Source organism: Choloepus didactylus, chromosome 2 (genome assembly GCF_015220235.1).
Source record: "Choloepus didactylus isolate mChoDid1 chromosome 2, mChoDid1.pri, whole genome shotgun sequence".
Taxonomy (NCBI): domain Eukaryota; kingdom Metazoa; phylum Chordata; class Mammalia; order Pilosa; family Megalonychidae; genus Choloepus; species Choloepus didactylus.
Window position 1 is genome coordinate 165,392,378 of NC_051308.1, and position 18,203 is coordinate 165,410,580.

The 18,203-nt window shown below is 35.3% G+C and overlaps 1 protein-coding gene across 4 annotated transcripts in view; it reads right to left on the minus strand.

Moving 5' to 3' along the window:
* The window catches only part of IFI44 (interferon induced protein 44), a 49,530-nt gene that overhangs the window by 22,989 nt on the left and 8,338 nt on the right, over positions 1–18,203 (minus strand). For 2 of the 4 annotated variants that reach the window (XR_005215332.1, XR_005215333.1), the window contains exons 3-9: positions 17,935–17,971; positions 17,045–17,240; positions 16,738–16,890; positions 8,842–9,013; positions 7,776–7,876; positions 6,204–6,375; positions 5,168–5,301 (exon numbers count right to left, since the gene is read on the minus strand). Coding sequence is in view for 2 of the 4 variants with exons in the window: in XM_037826826.1 (XP_037682754.1) it covers positions 5,282–5,301; positions 6,204–6,375; positions 7,776–7,876; positions 8,842–9,013; positions 16,738–16,890; positions 17,045–17,240; positions 17,935–17,971 (851 nt within the window). In the remaining 2 variants the exon portion in view is untranslated. Of the gene's footprint in view, positions 1–3,857; positions 5,302–6,203; positions 6,376–7,775; positions 7,877–8,841; positions 9,014–16,737; positions 16,891–17,044; positions 17,241–17,934; positions 17,972–18,203 lie in introns of those variants that run through there. The other 2 variants (XM_037826826.1, XM_037826828.1) reach the window with 2 other exon arrangements.

An 18,203-nucleotide genomic window follows, 5' to 3' on the forward strand; every position in this document is an offset into this window, starting at 1 on the left:
GTTGCCATCAATCAGGTTTACCTGGTAGTCATTGGTATGCCCAATTTAATTCTTCCACAGAATTCTCAAACAGATTTGCATAATTTAATTCTCCACACAGGGATATTCTTAATTGTCCAGTCACGTAGTTCTCATATGCATTAAATGCAAGGGCATTGACCACTGCATGAGTCTGTAAATGCACATTCATTACCCAGTCCTGCACTATTATATACCCAGCCTTTAAATGTGGCCATTGTGTGGACTTAACCTTGTCTTCTTCAACCAAGTTTTTACCATCTGCTGTTTGAAAGAGATTAGATTTACAACAAACATCATGTCTTTTAATTTGGGAACTCGCATCAGTAAACCAGGAAGCTTGCTTTGCTTTAGAAGGATAAGTATCATAGTTCAAACTTTTCCATAATAGGGGCTGGCAATTCTTCTGGTGGATCTAACATCTATCCCAAAGGCAGGACTGCAACTTGCTCAAGGATACAATGTAATTCCCCAAGCCACCGCCAGTTACTATTCCATTTCTATTTCATCAGTGAGCTCTATTGAGTTGATCCATCAGTATTTACTCAATCACAACAAGTAGTTTAGATCTCAGATTTACTTGATGTCCTTCAATGCTGGGAGCTGTCACCACCAAAGACCAGTTTCAGACCAACAATTTTCCCTTGGAGTAAATATGTCTAATTGGTGCCATCAGGTAGCCTGCAAGTCCAAAAGTTCCATAGTCATCAAGTAGGGGTAGTTATGGATTTTGCCAGTTAACCAAATATAGACAGACATGGCAAAGCTCTCCATTCTCATTTAACATCCATTCAATTATCCATTCAAGTAGTATAATTGATGCATTAAATGATAGCTTTTACTAGTTTGCTTTCCAATCTCTAGTTTCACCAAAACCCTAGTGCTTCCTATCACATTAGCAACATAGCCCCCCAAGTTTTACTTTTGGCTTCCTAATATTGCTTTCCCATTCTTAAGCAATTAGTGCAACACAATGTGCGCCAATATCTAATAAGCCTCCAAATCTTGGTGCATCACCCTCAGGCCATTTAATTTTAGCCAAATGTACAGGGTTTGTTTGTTTTCTCTTTTTCTTTTTCTTTTTTTAAAAAATAATGGATAATGGTTCTTTGACATTTCTGCCTTCCAGAGTCGTGATTTATGTCCTCTCTTCTTGAGTGGTCTTGTGATTGCTTCAATCAATAAATGTGACAGAAGTCACACTACATAACTTTCAGGGATGGATCAAAAAGGACTTGTTGTTTTCACCTAGATGTTTTGGGAAGCTCTTCCTGGAGGAAGCTAGTCACCAAGGAGGACAAAAAAAAACAGATTACCCTGAGACTGTCATGGCGGAAAGACCTCATGTGGGCATGTCAGTTGTCTGCCTCTACTGAGCCCATCCTTTGGGAGGAAGGGAACTTGTTGCCCCCACTATGGATCAGGTAAAGAGAGCCTAGCTCTCAAGTCAATCACTTTTTTTTTCCCCATCACCTTAAGAATGGGGTAAAATCAGAATCCTGTTCAGACATATTTTTTCTCGAATCCCATTCAGCTTCATCTCATTTAAATTAATCAAAGCTGACAGGGATCTGACAATGCTCTTTAGTAAAGGCCGCTGCCTAAGTTGGGGGGGGTGGGGGTGGGATTTCTCTCTTCCAAGCCAGCAACAATGAGCTACCAGGTCTTTGTGGAAATCTGTCAATCTCCTCTTCTTTCAGTCTATTCCTTATCAAGTAACTGAACAGCTTAGTCATTTTATATGTCCATTTCTTTTTTTTCCATGATGATTTTAAAATATCTGCAACCTCTTTGATACACCTCTCTTCAAAGAATGGAGCCCAAGTCTCCTCCTTTTAAATATGAAGCAGATTTAGTTATTTGCTGCTAATCACTAGAATGTGGTAGAAACATTTATGTATTGATTTGGCATCTGTACAGTGGTGTATTTTCCCATCCATTAACATGAAATATGCCAATTTGTGTATTTTTAAAATGTCCTTCAATATCTTCAAATTACTTCTCAAATGACTTCATTACTCTTCCTCTACATTCCCATCTCCACTCTTTATCCATCACTTTAATCCAAGCCTCGATCACTGCAAAATCTGCAAAAACCCCTACCTCTCCCTACTAAATGGTGACCACAAATGGGCAAAGCTTTATGAGATGAGAAAAACCGAACTGGGCCCCATTTAAAATATCTTTAAGTGTATATGACCTTGAAAATATAGAAATTAAATAAGTTCCTCAAGTTTGAAGGCCTTTTTAATATTACATTGTTTCATCAATTGCTAGTATTAAAATACATGTACATACCTGAAAGCCCAAAGAAGGCAAAATCCAATTAAGTGATTGACCTATGGTACACTGAATGAAATAATTAGATAATGTGTAAGTCTAGGGTGACCACATATCCTTGTTTGCATGGGACAGTTGTTCTGATTTATACCTCTTGTCCTAGCAATTATTAGTCCCTCTTTCATTATTAAAAGTGACACAATTTGGACCATAAATGAAATTTTTACTGTATGTATAACTTGAATATTAGACTCATATTCTATATAGTTACTTATTTATGCTATGTAGTAACAGACATAACAACTATATACGGATTAAGTGCATCTTTTATCACCAAAAAGAATTCAATAAATGTCCTAGCTAAAAGTCTTTAGTTTAATGTACTCTAAGTAGCCTGAGATGGTAATCATCTTTCTCAGTAAAGTAGTTAGCAAGGATTCATTTTCCAACGCCAAGAAAATACATAACTAAACATAGAAAGTCTTGAGAGAAAAAAACCCATATTCTTAACATTTTTGAATCAAGAAGAGAATTGTGTAGCAGATACAAATACACACATCATGGGTCCCAGTTTTTTAACCCTTTCAGCAATCCTACTTGCCATGACCATATTATGGGTGGACTGAATTTTTCAGCCCCTTGACTATGGTTTAGTCATGTGACCTGTTTTGGCCAATGGCAGGTGGGCATTGATGATGGGCTAATATTAAGCCTAGATTTTAAGGGGCCTTGCACATTTCCCATGGCTTCTTGCATTTCTTCCACAAATGAGAAGAGGTTTCCCCAGGAAGCTACTACCTCTTCATCCTGGGCCTCAGAATGCACACAAAGGAACAGCCTTTGCCAACCCACCTCAACAGTCACAACCTGAGGCAGAGCCCCTCAGTCAAGCCCATCCTAGGGCAGCCAAACCACAGCCAACTCACAGACACAGATGATAATAAATGATTCCTGTTTGGGAGTGGTTTCTTAGAAATACTTCACCAAATATTATATACTAAGAAGTCAAATTCCTCATATCTCTAATTTAAAATTTTAATTAATTAATTTGGACTTGTGTATTTAAGTTGAAATCTTGTTAAATTTGCTTATATTGGGGCATCTATAATAAATTTAGGTCAAGTTATTAGAATTGTAAGAATCAGTTAGTACTCAGGAAGGTTTAGTAAAATAATAGAACCACTTAAATAGGAAATTAAATATATTAGGTTTCTAGATGGAGTTTAAAATATTTGAGGAGGTTTAATCCATTAAATTTATAAATGGAACCAAATATTTCCAAAGCCCCTTCATCCATGACTCAACAATTCTGGTCTTAGATATATACCCAACAGAAATGTTTCTATATGCTCTCCATAGGTAGGTACTGTAATTTTATAGCAGAACTATTTGTAATAGCCCCAAACTGTGAAGTACCCAAATGTCCATCAACGTTAGGATAAAGTATTCTCACAGTTGAATAATAAACAGCTATGAGAATAAATTACCTTTATCTTCATGCAATAATATAAATTACATAAACATATTATTATAAGAAAGAAGTCAGACCTGAAAGAGCAAACAGTGTATAATGCCATTTATTTAAAAGATAAAAATAGGCAAAACTAATCTATGCAATTATAAATCAAGATAATAGTTAAGCTTGGTATTGACTAGACTGGGGCATAAAGGGGGCTTCTGGGATGCTGATGATGTTCTTTTTCTCATCTGAGTGCTAGTTATAGAGATGTGTTCGATATGTGAAGATTCATCAAGTTGTACAGTACTTATGAACTATGTACTTTTTACATGTATACTGTAATGTAATAAAAAGCTTTTAAAAAGTGATTAACAATTTTAGATACAAGATATTTTTTAGAAAATCATATAATCTGAAAGAAAAAGAAAAACACTTCCCAGAATCTACCACATGTATATTACAATGCCTCTACAGCTCACAGCCAATCCAACATTGGCCGTATCCATGATTAACTCTCTCTCTCTGATAATAAATCACCCTCTCTAGTCAGGTATGACCTAAGATGGGCTAGTCATATTTCCTTTTTCCCTGGACAAATTTATTGTTCCTGGGAATGGGCACATGTCTTAAGCCAGGTTAGCTGCATTCCTTTTGTGGGGTATTTTACAATGAAACTGGTAAAGAAAAGAACTCTTTCTTCTCTGATTCACAAGGCTGAATGAATGTGAGCTTGATGTTTGGCTTCTGATGAGACAATGGCAGCATTAGGCAGAAATAACGAATCAAAGATGTATGTATGCGAGGGATATTTATGGGGGGGTGGACAGAAGGAGGAAGAGAGAAAGAGAGAGAGGGGAGGGGAGAGGAGGGGTTTGGTTACTTGATCCAATATCATAGTCCTCATTTTTATTCCTGTAGTTCAGGTTGAGTTTTGTCACTTACAACTGAAATAGTCGTAACTGATTAAGTAATCAAGGTATAGATCCCTTCAGCCTTACCACTGAACTCTTATTAGTATTGTCTTATTTTGGAAGAAGGGTTCAGATATTAAGCAAGAATGACTTTAGGTTAAAGAATAAAGGATAACAACATCAGATAGGGACCTAAACAGAAGAAATTCAAGTGCTTTAGAAGCAAAATGACAAATTTTTTTCCAAAATCACATGCACACATTTTGGTAATAAGCCTATAATGATTGATTTGGCATTCCATAAATGAAAGTTAGACCTAGGTTTTAAAAGAAGAAACTGTTTTTTTCACAGATACAGAGAATAAATCCAAAAGAAATTATGATTGTGTCTTACTCTTATTGACTCTAAGTGTGCTGCTTTTCTTAGTTTTACTTACAGTTACTATGATTTTGTATGTGCATTTCATCCTGGACATAGATAAAATACACCCTTCACTTACAGCTATTTCTCTTTCTCCTGTGTTTTCTCACTTTTCAATTTTACTCTTCAATGATGAGATAAAAGTTATTATTATGTGAAGGCTTCACTTGTTTCTTTTCTTCTTTCACACATTTCATTCTTCCTTTTCTGTATCTGAGAAAAGAAAAACAAAATATTCTCAATGAATTTTCCGGGGAAAAGCAACCAGAGGAATGAAGAACAATGGGCCACTGGAAGTCTAACACAACCTTGACTTTGGGAGCATATGAGATGGAGAAACCGAGATGGCAAAATCATGACAGAAAAGCTAGAAGTATCCAAGTTATCCAGTAATTTGAGAACATGAGAGAATTAGAGAAGATGAGATAGTCTAATTTGATGTCTCAAGAACTAAATGACACTTGGATATCATCTGTGTCAAATTTAGGTACAGACGGAAATGTTTGTCTGATCTTTTATTGGGACAGTGCATTGTGTACTGTGTCCAGATTGATAACAGAACAGATTGGTAGCATACTGATAAATTCTCATACCATAAATACGAAAGGCACATACCTCCACCTAGAGCTGATCACAGTGCATGAAGTGGGAGTGAGATGAAGGAGAGGAGTAAAAAATCAAGTTAAAAAATCATAAACCCAAGGAAGGAGAAAATAATCAAAGATCCCATCTGATGAGGAACAATGTTGATCTAATGCAGTTCCAATGTTGATCTAATGCAAGGAAGCACAATCTGAAAGAAGAGGGCATGCTGGGATATTCAAACAGCGGGAAGGACAGCAATATGTTGTTTCAAAACTTCCATCTAAAAACAAGATAAGGAGAAGAGAGGTAGTGCAGATCTCTTAAGATATACTCGGCAGGGGTTGGGGGGTGGGGGTATGGAATCAGGTAATGTGAAAAAGAACTCTTCTAGCCAGGGAGTTAAAAGGCAGGACTACTCACAATGCCCACAGAGAGACAGAGAACTGCCATGTACTCAACAGACGCAGGCAGGAGGTAGCCAAGTGGCTGACATCTTTAAGCTTTTGTACCACCAAATGCTTCTACCTCACCTGTTGCAAGAGGCAAATCCTCTAAGAAGTCATCTGCAGCCCACAGCATCTGTTTCAGGGCAGAGAGGATCAGAATGTCCTTTACAGGGTCCAGGTCCCACTCTGAAGTGTAATTGCTGACCACCAAGATGTTAAAAAGAGGAATTCCAAGTGTTCTGTGGACTTCCTCTAGCTGCAGTTAAGAAATTAAAAACCCAGAAGTCTCAAAAAAGTGAAAATGCTATTTATTTTATGCCAATGTAAGTTATGAAAGCAATAAAAAAGTCAAAACTTGGCAATAATTTTCCTGTTGGGGAATATGGAGATATATACATGGCCTCTTAAAATACTTTCTTGAAGAACTTCATAAGTCAAGCTCTAATAATCACTGCTAATTGTTCTATATAAGCTACTATGAAATTAAAGTGTTTTTAATCCACCTACACTAGAGTCCATGATTCTCCTGTTTCCTTTTAAAAGTGATTCTCAGGGTAAGTAGATTTTGCTAAACTAGTTTAATGTTTAATTTTACTTAAACCAGTTTATCTCTGGAGCCAGACCGCCTGGGTTCAAATAATGGCTTTGTCACTGTGTAAAGAAACAGTGGCAAATACTTGACATCTGTGCTTTTGTTTCCTCATCTATAAAATGGGGGAAAGGCAGGACCCATTTAATAGGATGGCTATAAGGACTGAATAAGAGAATTTATCTCATACTTAGTAGTGCTCACTAAATATAAGCTGTAATTATGTCCCATCTCCAGGTTCTTTTTGGCTCCAATGTATTCTGCACACATGTGGCAAATTAATCTTGGTGAAGCTTAACTTTGATTACATACTTCTCTTCCAAAAAATTACTATGATTTCCTATCATGCACCATTAAGTAAAATTTCCTCATGCAAACGTTTCTTTCTCACTTTATCCTTCCTACAAGGATCCAGCTGTCCAACAAAGTGAACAACTCCCTGCTTCCCAAACATATTACCTTTTCTTGCATTGATGTATTGACTTAAGCTTTCCCATAGTCTGAATTTGATTTTCTTTTTTTCTCTCTCCACTTCCAGAAATACTCCTTGAAAGCCATACCCCAGTGCCACTCTGTTAATAAAATATTGTCCTATCTCCTTCAAAACAATATTTTCTTTCTCTAAACTTTTAAAGCACTTTGCTCTTAGCCTTTCATGTTATTTACCATACTCAGTCATATCACATCATAGCTATTTGTAAACTTTGCTTTTCTCTCCCCCTCCCATCCCCTCGCTCCCACCTATAAAATTGTGGGAATTTTTTTAGTGAAGGGAAATTGTTTTGATTAGAAAGTACCACACTGGCTTAATCATTGGAAGGTACTCAATAAGTATTTGTTGAATTAAACCAAATTGAATTAAATTTTAATGAAAGGAACTTTCTGTAAGTACCAGTGTAAAGATATATACTAAATTATAAAAATTTGGAAAATTGGCCTTCATTACCCAGGTAATTGTTTTAATTCCTCTTAAACCCCATGTCTATTTGTTTTTGTATACAAAATAATAACATATTTTATGGTGACATATCCCAGAAAATCTATTTACAAATAGCATCATTCATTACCTTGAATTTCACAGGCATACATCTGTATATGTCTATAAAGTCACCTTTTGTAATCAGATCTAGGCCATCCACTTGAGTGAGCAAAACCACATGTACCACACCTATGTAAAACAGATATATATGGTTTTTAGGACAACATCAGTATTCTCATACTTAACAACTACCAATTATGCAATATGCTATCAAGCAATTTCAGACATTTGGGAAGCTCCTCTCCCACCTCCCCAAAAATCGCACTAACTACTCAGTTAGTGTCTGGAATTTCTCTGACATAGGAAGTCTCTTCACTGCCTTCCATGGTAAGAAATAAGGCTTAAAATTAAACACCCCCTTGGAAGAGGTAACTAAAATCTACACTACACTATTGCTGATTGATTTCACATCTTGTTCAAAACATCATGTTTTGGTGGAAACTGAAGAAAAGACCAAAAGGACAACAGAGGTCTCAAGAAGGAGAAAGATTGTGCCAAAGCATCACAAATACCCTGCTCCTATTTCACAATTTTGAAAGTGAGAAGGTAAGTCAATCACTCCCTGATTCTAACTTAATCAAAATTGTGATAAACTGACTTTTTCCTAAATAAAAGAGATAATACAGCCAAGAAAAGTCAGAATGGGGCACCCTAATTCCCTGATTCTGTTAAACTTCTCCAAAGCCTTCAGGCCATCTCTTCCTACTAAACATCTTAGTATCTTGTTTCCTTTTTCTTATTGAAATGTTCCTTTCCACTTTCTAATGCTTTAAGGCCAATGGGAATATCTAAGATTCTTGGTCAATAACTGCAAGCTATGATGGAAGGAAAGTGGGTAGTTAGGACCGTACTGAACTCTTTAAATATATCAATGTGTTTAATACTTACAATAAAACTCTGACTTTAGGCAATATTAATATGCTAACTTTATAGATTAGGAAATTGAGGCACAGAGGTTTGTTGAATCATGCTGATTGGCCCCAGAAGATTCAAATATGGAGTATCACTAAGTTCTTTGTCCTGTCCAAAAACCATTCTACAATACAGTCTAATCAATTACCCTCAGGAACAAAGTGAAACATGATGAGACTCACCATACTTTATCAATTCTTTTCGAATTCTTTTGATCTTTGCCACCATCTCAAGGGAGAGGTTTGAAACAGAGTTGGCATCGAGCACAAACACCACACAGTGGATTCTGTCCTTCAGCAGTGGGAAGTCAATGTAGTCATGATGACTTGGTTTGATTGGTTTTATGGAATTGAACTGTAAGGTAAACATAAAGCAACACATTAGTTCAAAAAATATTTATGAGCACATGTTATGGACCAGGCATGGTGCAAGTGAACAAAACAGTGAACAGAGAAGACAATTGTCTTATCTTATGGGGCTTACAATTTAGTAGAGACAAGTCACTTTGCAAGTAGCTAATGATCTTTTCACCTCGACAGGTATGGCTTCTGTGCTGAAGAGACAGGTAAGCTGAGAATTAAGAGATGAGGAGGAGTTGGTCTGGACAAGGATATGGTGGAAAGTGTTCTAGGCAGAGGAAGTGCTATCGGTAAATGTAGAAATGAGAACATAGGGAAAGAAATTTATTATCATTACACAGAAAGCAAGGGGGGAAAAGTGGGTCAAGATAAGATGTATTTACTCTTGAACTAGCAATACCTCTGTTGGGAATGTGTCTCTTAGATACACTGGCAAAAATACAAAATGATATATGCACAAAGCTATTAATTGCAAGAGTATTTGTAATAGCAAAAGTTTGATATATCAATAAAATATAGTAAACTACCACTTTTCTAAAGAAAGGGGGAGCCACATGTCTACAGGTGTTGTATGTATTAAGAAAGGGAGTATGAACCATACATTTTTTTATATAGCTATTTATAAGAGACTGGAGAAATTTATTTGAAGTGGCAGCGATAGAAGATAAATTTCTTTGAATACACCCTGTTTTGTAGATTTGACTTTAGAACTATATAAATGATAAACAGAAAGATTAAATTATATTAAAAATCCTTAAAATAACAAAAATAAAACAAATGAACTTTTTTTACTAAAGAAGTTGTGGGTTTACAGAACAGTCATGCATAAAATACAGGATTCCCATATACTGCCCTATTTTTAACATCCTGCAGTGGTATGATACATTTGTTACAACTGATGAAATCCCATTCTTATAAATGTATAATTAACTAGAGTCCATTGTTTACCTTAGGGCTCAATATTTGTATTGAGCAGTTCCATGGATTTTTTTTTTAATTTGTATTCTATTGCTATGTATACAACCTAATATTTCCCCCTTTTAATCACATTCAGATATGTGTTTCAGTGTTGTTATTTACATGAACAAGTGAACTTCTGCATCCAGTAGGGGTTATAACTACCCAGGGAAAAACTATTTCTGCTTGACTTCAACTTGGTAATTTGTATACCTCTACAAGGATATATCTTAAGAATAATATAAAAAAATCTGCTAAAAATTTCACTTAATTGTTTCTAATTTTTATTGTGCTTATACTACATTGCAATGATATTAAATATGATTATGATTAGATTGTACATGTTATTCTGAGACTACTGTGAGTATTTTGTGAGATAAAGCAAACTAGTTGTGACATGATATTCTATCATACTTGGTGTCTTTGAGAAGAGGGGTTCTCAGTTTGGGAGAAAGCAGATAAATATGTAAGAGAGAAGTGATTAAGTTACAACACTCCAGTACTGAATTTGAATGAGAAGTTTCTGTATGAATTTATATTTTATCACAAAAAATACACATTTCCTATCTCTGTCCACTTAAAAGGGAAAGAAACAATGACCAGCCCCCTAGCAATGAACAAATGTCCAAAACCAGGGCTTTTTGGAGAAACAGAAGAATCAAAATCTAGGAGAGAAAATATACAAAGTGTGGTTGGGAGATCTAGTCATCCCAGAAAATAAGGAATTTAGTAAAGACTTTTAGGATCATATCAAAAGGACTCAGCATCCAACTTGTAGAGCGCCCACTGGTCAAAGATGGAATATTTGACATCAATATAGACAAAAACTGCAATGCAATGAAATACATAAAATGTTAAATACATGAGTTCATAATGATAATAAAATAATTGGTCATTATTGGCAAATTCCAAGAACCAACTTATCGTTTCAAAAACTGGTAACCAAAGAGGAAAAATCAAGTATTTATCCTTTTGTTTCTATATAACTGTACCACTAAGTATCGAAATAATACATCAAGGGAAGTTTCCCTTTCATATGCAAAATGGAGAAGGGATGATAGCAGTAGAATATTACTATTTATACACCCTAATAACAGGATCCAGGCATCGGATGCTAATGGATGCTGATATTAGAAAAATGAGACAACCTGATATTGTATGTTTCCTGATAGAACACAACACCGTCAATGAGGTATAATCTGAATCTGAACAAGCCTATTGATCTAACTACCAATTTGCAGAGGATCATATAAACTATACTAAGGAATGCAAACAGTATAATTTTGACTGTGGGAAGTCTACAGAACAAACAACCTGATTTCTTGGAAAACAAATTGCAAGAACCAAACAAAAGAGATAGAGGCAGAAATTACAGGTTAAAAGAGGCTAAATAGATGTATTTTTCAAATAAATTGTTAAAAATGTATGATGCTAACTTTTGGAAATTTGGACACTGAATGGTATTTGATAAATCTATAATATTCTTAAAACACATGTGTTATGGGTATTATGGCTACACTTTATAAAGAATATATATATATATATTCATTCATGGATGAAAAGGTATTTCTTTGATCTGTTTCAAAACAATACAGGAGAGAAAAAACTGGATGGAAATAGAAAACATGATTGGCTATGAGAGGGAAATTGTAGAAGCCAGGTACATGAATATTCATTAAATTATTCTGTCTCCTTTTGTATAAGTTTAAAATTCTCTATAATAAAAAGTTCTTTTTTTAAGAAAAGAATATTTAAAAGTAAATGTAAAAAGTAAAGATAAAACTTTATAGTAAAGAATAAAAGAAGCCTTGCATGAATGGAAAAATAAAACATGCTATATTTTTGGATAGAAGCACTGGATATGGAAAGATGTAAATCACCTTAAAGAATTATAAAATTTTCAAGCAATTTCAATCAAAACATAAACAAGGTCTCTTGGAAAAGTATATGTGTGAAAAGGGTAAAGAAAAACAAATGTGAGAAATGAAAAATGAATATGACTTGTCTGGTGAGTTACTGAGACATAATTGATTGCTTTGGTATTTAAAACAATATCATACTGATAAAGGAATAGAAAAATGCATCAGTAGCTCAAAACAGAGAAAACAAAAACTGACCCCTATATTTGATAGGGAAAAGATACACAGGCATTCAATGAAAGATCTTGACACAATTGACTATCCATTTGGAACAAGGTAAATCAATGATTAATTCAGGATCTAAATGTTGAGTAAAAGGATTAGAAGGTATTAGGTAATAATTGGTTTTTTACTCTTCAGAGAATCTGACCCTTTAAAACATGACACATGCTAACTGGCTTCCGGTCAACCAAGATGGCAGCATAAGACACTCCAGGGTACCATAACTCACAGAATTTTTGAATGACTAGCAAAAACTAGAGAGGCCATTTTCCCCAAAATTCCAGAAAGCAGATAAGGTGTTGCAGCCATTGGATGAGTGCTGAATCAAAAAAGTGCGAATTTAAAAAAGGTAAGAGAAGCCTGTGGTACATTTGCCAACCTTTCCCCCACTCCCTCTCCAGCATGATATGGAGCCAGCCTGTGCTCCCATTGTGGGTCCCTGGCCTTCTTCTGGAGAAAACAGAGTAACGCCTGAGAGCACACTGTGGTGCTATATGTCATTGCCAATGTATCAGTTGGCAGCCTGAAACACTGAACTAGAAATCTCACCTAAGGCTCACCCTCCCAGAACCAGCTCTGCTAGTAGAAGCAGCTTGCAGACAGTGAAAGCAGTGTGAGAAATAATTTTGTCAAAGCAGCCTATTGCAAAAAATTACCTGCTTTAAGTGATAAAACTGAGCAACTGGGAGGGGGATAAAGTCTATCTCATAGGGAGAAGAGATGATATTTGAATTCCTGCAAATGGGGGAATTCCTAAGGCCACAAGCAAGAACAAACCCAGGACAAAATGCAGGCTTAGAAAAGACAGAAAGGACCCTGTACTTCACATTCACCTCTGGCTGATCCTCTTGATAAGAGGGTTAAGCTCTGAAGAAAAGCACCAGCAACACAGTCAATTTGCAAAGACTGTGAAAGGTGTTTTTTGCTTTACTTTGTTTTTGTTACCTCCTGACACTTGAGGAAGTCTCTGTCATCACTAGCCAGATACAAACTTAAGGAAGAGACAAGAACTAAATCCCAGAGTTAACACTTTAAATATTAGAGTGTACAGTGTGCAAAAAAAAATTACAGGACAAAGAAACAAGAAATGATGTCCCAACAAAAAGAAAAAGATAAAAATTCAGAAATTATTAATGAAGAAGACCAGCGTTTGGATACGCCTGGGAAAGATTTCAAAAAAATGATTTTCAGTATGCTCAAGGAGATAAAGAAACACAGAGAGAGAATTAAAGTTATCAGAAAAACAATGAATGAACAATATGAGAATCTCAATAAAGTGACAGAAATTTTAAAAAGGAACCAAACAGAAATACCAGGGCTGAAGACCACAATAACTGAAATGAAAAATTCTCTAGAGGGTTTCAACAGAAGATTAGCTGCCAGAAGAAAAAAAATTCAATGAACTCAAAGACAAGACAATTGAAACAAGTCAGGCTGAGGGGCAGAAACAAAAAAGATTTTTAAAAAGCAACAGAGCATAAGAGATCCGTGGGAGACCACCAGCATGCCAATATACACATTATGGGAGTCCCAGAAAGATAAAATAGAACGAAAGAGGCAGAAGGAGTATTCAAGGAAACAATGGCGGAAAACTACTGAAAGTTAATTAAAGACAGGAATATATACATTCAAGTACCCAGTGAACCCCAAACAGGATACACTTGAACAGAGCCATGCCCAGACACACAGTAGTTAAACTGTTGAATGCCAAGGACAAGGAGAGGGTTCTGAAAGTGGCAAGAGAAAAGCAATGTGTAATGCCTAAGGAGTCTCAATAATATTAAGTTCCAATTTCAAACCAGAAACCATGGAGGCAAGAAGAATGCCGAAAGAAAACAATTGCCAACCAAGAATTTTTTATCCGGTGAGGCTGCATTTCGAAAATGAGGGAGAAATTAAGACATTCCCAGATAAACAAAAGCTGAAGGAGTTCATCAGCACTAGATCTGTCCTACAAGCAATGCTAAAAGGAGTCCTTCAGACTGAAAGGAAAGAACAATAGACAGTGGTTCAAAGAAGCCTAAAGAAATAAAGACTTCTGATAAACGTAACCATTTGGGTTATTATAAATGCCAGCTACTATTGTATTTTTTGTTATGTAAACTTTTTATTTCTTACAGGTTCTCAAATGCAAATGCATAAAAAGCAATAATGAGTCTATGGTTTTGGACAGCTGATACATAAAGATACAATTTGTAAAAGTTCCACACAAAAGTGGGGGGATGGAGGGGTAGAAGAACAGTGTATCTTTATGCTATTGAATGTAAGTTAGTATCAAATTAAATGTGATTGTTATAGATTAAGGATGTTAAATTTAAGCCCCACGGTAACCACAAAGAAAATATATGAAAAAATGTATACAGAAAGAAATGAAAAGGGACTCAAAAGGGTACAATACAAAAAAAAAATCAAATAAATCTGAGGACAGGGGTGATGTACCTGCAATGCCTTTCAAAGAGTCAAGAAATTAGCAGACAATTGTTGAATGTGTGAAGAATAACTAAATAACTGATTCAATAAATAACAAAGATTTAAAATTTAAAATCAAGTGCAAAATAGGAAACAGAGAAAGTAACTTTTCTTTTTTTCATATTGGCGTAAGTATATATAATAGTCAATGTCCAGATACATTAAAATAAAATACGATTATCCTAGTGTTTTCTTCCTATGTGCAAAAATACAAGTCATTAAAGTAGAAGTTCCCTATTATTCCTTAGGAACCAAAATTGGTTATGACCTCTCTCTGTCCTTGGAACAGTACCCAGCACATTTTAGGTACCCAACAACTGTTTGTTGAATTAAAATGTTATTGAATGAAAAGTATCACTGGGCCAGAAGGAATCCCCATTACTGTGACATTATAAAAATCTCACCAATGAAATTCTTCACCAGCAAATCAGAGTCAGTGGGCCACATTTAAACTATAGTTAATGTTGACTTCTTATTAGGACCATACAAGGTTTTGGAATTAAAGCAGATTGTGAATCTTTTCATTGTCAGGTGATTTTAAGTCCCTTGGATGCTAGCACACCATTCTTTAAAAATCCATATGTAGAAGGAAGGGATTCCAAAGCAACCCTTATGCTTCTGCCATCTAGATATCCTGGGATAGTTTCTATAAAGACTTCACGGAATAGAAAAAAACTTTCCTTAGTTCCTGATTGCTATTTGCCCCTATGCATAGCAAATGTGCAATCAACCTATCTTGCATAGGAGATAAATTCAAAAACAGTGTTAAGCATTTTCTATGAGAAATCCTTCCTGAACCACCTAAGATAATTAGGTACCTATTCTATGTACACTTAAAACACCCTGTTGCTACCCATTTTTGTATTACTGTAGAATTATTTCTTCTTTATAGAAGATTGAAAGCTCCTTAAGGGCAAAACTATCTTGAATATCACTGCAACCTCAAAGCCTAACATACTGATATGTTCCAAAAGTATATTTGTTGACTAAGTTAATTTGTAAAGGAGATAGTGAAACACTTAAAAATATTAATCTGCATTAGGCTCAGTACCAATTTTCAGCATCTCCTCCAATTCAGATAGAAACTAAATCCTCCACAGGCCTGCTGAGATATTTTAAAAAGACAGGAACACATAATCTAGTTATCAAATTCTAACAAAGGCATTTCAAACTTTCCTATTGTTTGTGTAAATAAGTTGTGGTTTCATTTGGTACAAAAAAAGTAACACCATATTAGAAAATGGCTTGAGAATAATTTGTCTATTAATGGGAGAATGAGATATTAGAGGGATGCTTAAAGAATACATAATAAAAAGAAATGTTTATTATTGCTATTGCATTCTTCTTATTATCTCTATTTATCATTATTTCATTAGCCAAAATGACAATCACCACAATGTAATAATGGCTGTTTACCAGGTGCCATAAATTGTGCTAATTTAAAAGCATTATGTATTTAATCTTCATAAAAATCTTAGACTATGTGTCAGGCATTGCTTAGTTGCCTATCCATCATCTTACCAATAAAGACTTAATTATGCTTAGAGCCAAAATGGACCAATAAAAAATGTTTACCTCCCAAGGGTCCATCACAATTTTGGTGGCCATGTGACCCAGACTGTACCATTGAGAAGCAATCAATGCAACTTCTTAGAGAGTGTTTTTCCCTCTCATTAAAAAAAAAAAAAAAAAGGCAGATTGATCACCCCCTCCCTCTTGCTTGAAACATAGTGCTCGGCATGGACATCTTGAGGGTAAAAGGATGAAGCCCACATGCTGAGGGTCTCTGAACAAAGAATCAGGACTCCTGACATTAATGACCTTAGAGAGCTGCCCTGGGCTGCCTTCCTTCAGGTTTCCTGGTCCTGAGAAACATCATATGTTTGATTATGTTGCTGTAGTTGGGTTTCTGTTTCACATAGCCCAAAGCAACTGTCATGGTGTCTAATATAACTGTTATGACATCTATGACAAAAGATTCCTTCCTATAATTTTATTCTTTATAAAATAAAATATCAAAAAAAAAAAAACCAAAGGACTTGGAACAATAAAGTAAATTCTGATGTACTAAGGTAGACTAGAGTCTAATGTGAATAGTGAGCCAAAAAAATTAATCTCAATTATAAAATCACAATGATTATCCAACTCCTACCTGATATCTGTCAGGAATGTGGCCTTGTAAGATATAGGGTACATCATCCATGCACAGCCCTTCTTCTTTCTCACCTAGTCCCATTGAATCACACAGAATAAATGGCAAGGAGTTGCCGTCTTTCCCATCTTTAACGGAATATGTCCTGTACTGCTGAGGGAAAAAGAGCAGTTTATGAGATCTTTTTTAAAAAAATTGCAAATTGAGATAAATCAAAGATAACGAAGGTGATTAACAAAAGGCTTTCAAATCTAATGAACCTACACAAAGAAACAAAGGTTGGGTGACCTAGGTAGGGTATGCTCACCTGCTCAGATGTTCTGTTTGTGTCAAAGCCCACCAAAGCCTGGTTAGTTACGTAGCCTCGGAAAACAGACTTCACTGAGTTGAAAAAGCTAGACTTGCCAGCTCCAGTTGGACCCAGAAGCAGAATTCGGACTTGATTAACCAGGTTTCCATGTGGCTTATAAGTTCTTATGTCAGACAATAAGCTATTCCTGAGCCTGTTTAGACATAATTTTTAAAAGTAGACAGGTAAAGTCGCAAAGACCTTCCAATAAATTTTCCTAGAATTCATTTTCTTTTCTTATTATTTATTTTTGATTAACAACTTGCTTTCTTATATAAAAAGACATGAAGTCATTCTGAGCGTACCGTACCTCAAATCCTATTGTAAAAGAAGGTAAAGCAAAATTAACACTTTAACCAAAGCCAATCATACATTAAAAACCTTTTATACTTAAGCTACTCGACTATATAAACCTAGGAATAAATATCAGCTATGTTAAATATGAAAGTGAATTAATAATAAACTGCAAAATTTGCAACATAGGTATAATTTTTGCAGTTCACAGAAGTGGAACATTTCTAACATGTTATTGTTCACAATAGATATGCCCCACTTGCCAAAAGTAGTCAATACTGTAAATGCAAGAATTCTAAGCAAAAACACACATATGCAACCAAAGTTATTTTCCTTAAAGTATATATGACATTATAAATGCCTTCCTTCTAGTCAGTGTTCCTTTCTTTAGCATTAGAATTATAGTTTTGATAATAGATGCAATGATAGTTTGCTTTTGATTATACACAAGTTACCTGTGATAATTTGAGCTATCACTTTTATTGATAGAACCTATCATAAAATAAGTCTAAGACAATGAACAGAATAATAGAACATTAAAAACATTGACTTACTCATTGACCCCTTCCATCCTCCTTTTGTCCAATACATCTAGGGAAATAACCGAAGAATAATGAGGATCAGAAGTTGTTGAATGACTGGCTGATAGAATGAATATGAAATACATAAATAGCCTTTCCATGAAAACAGTGCAGTGTACTGAAAAACAAGTGGAGGAAATTCTGGAAAATCCCATTAACAGCACCCGATTTGGACAGGCTGTAGCTGGAAGCAAGGTGGCCCACTGAAAGACTAGTGTCTCCACACGGAAGCCGGCTCCCTC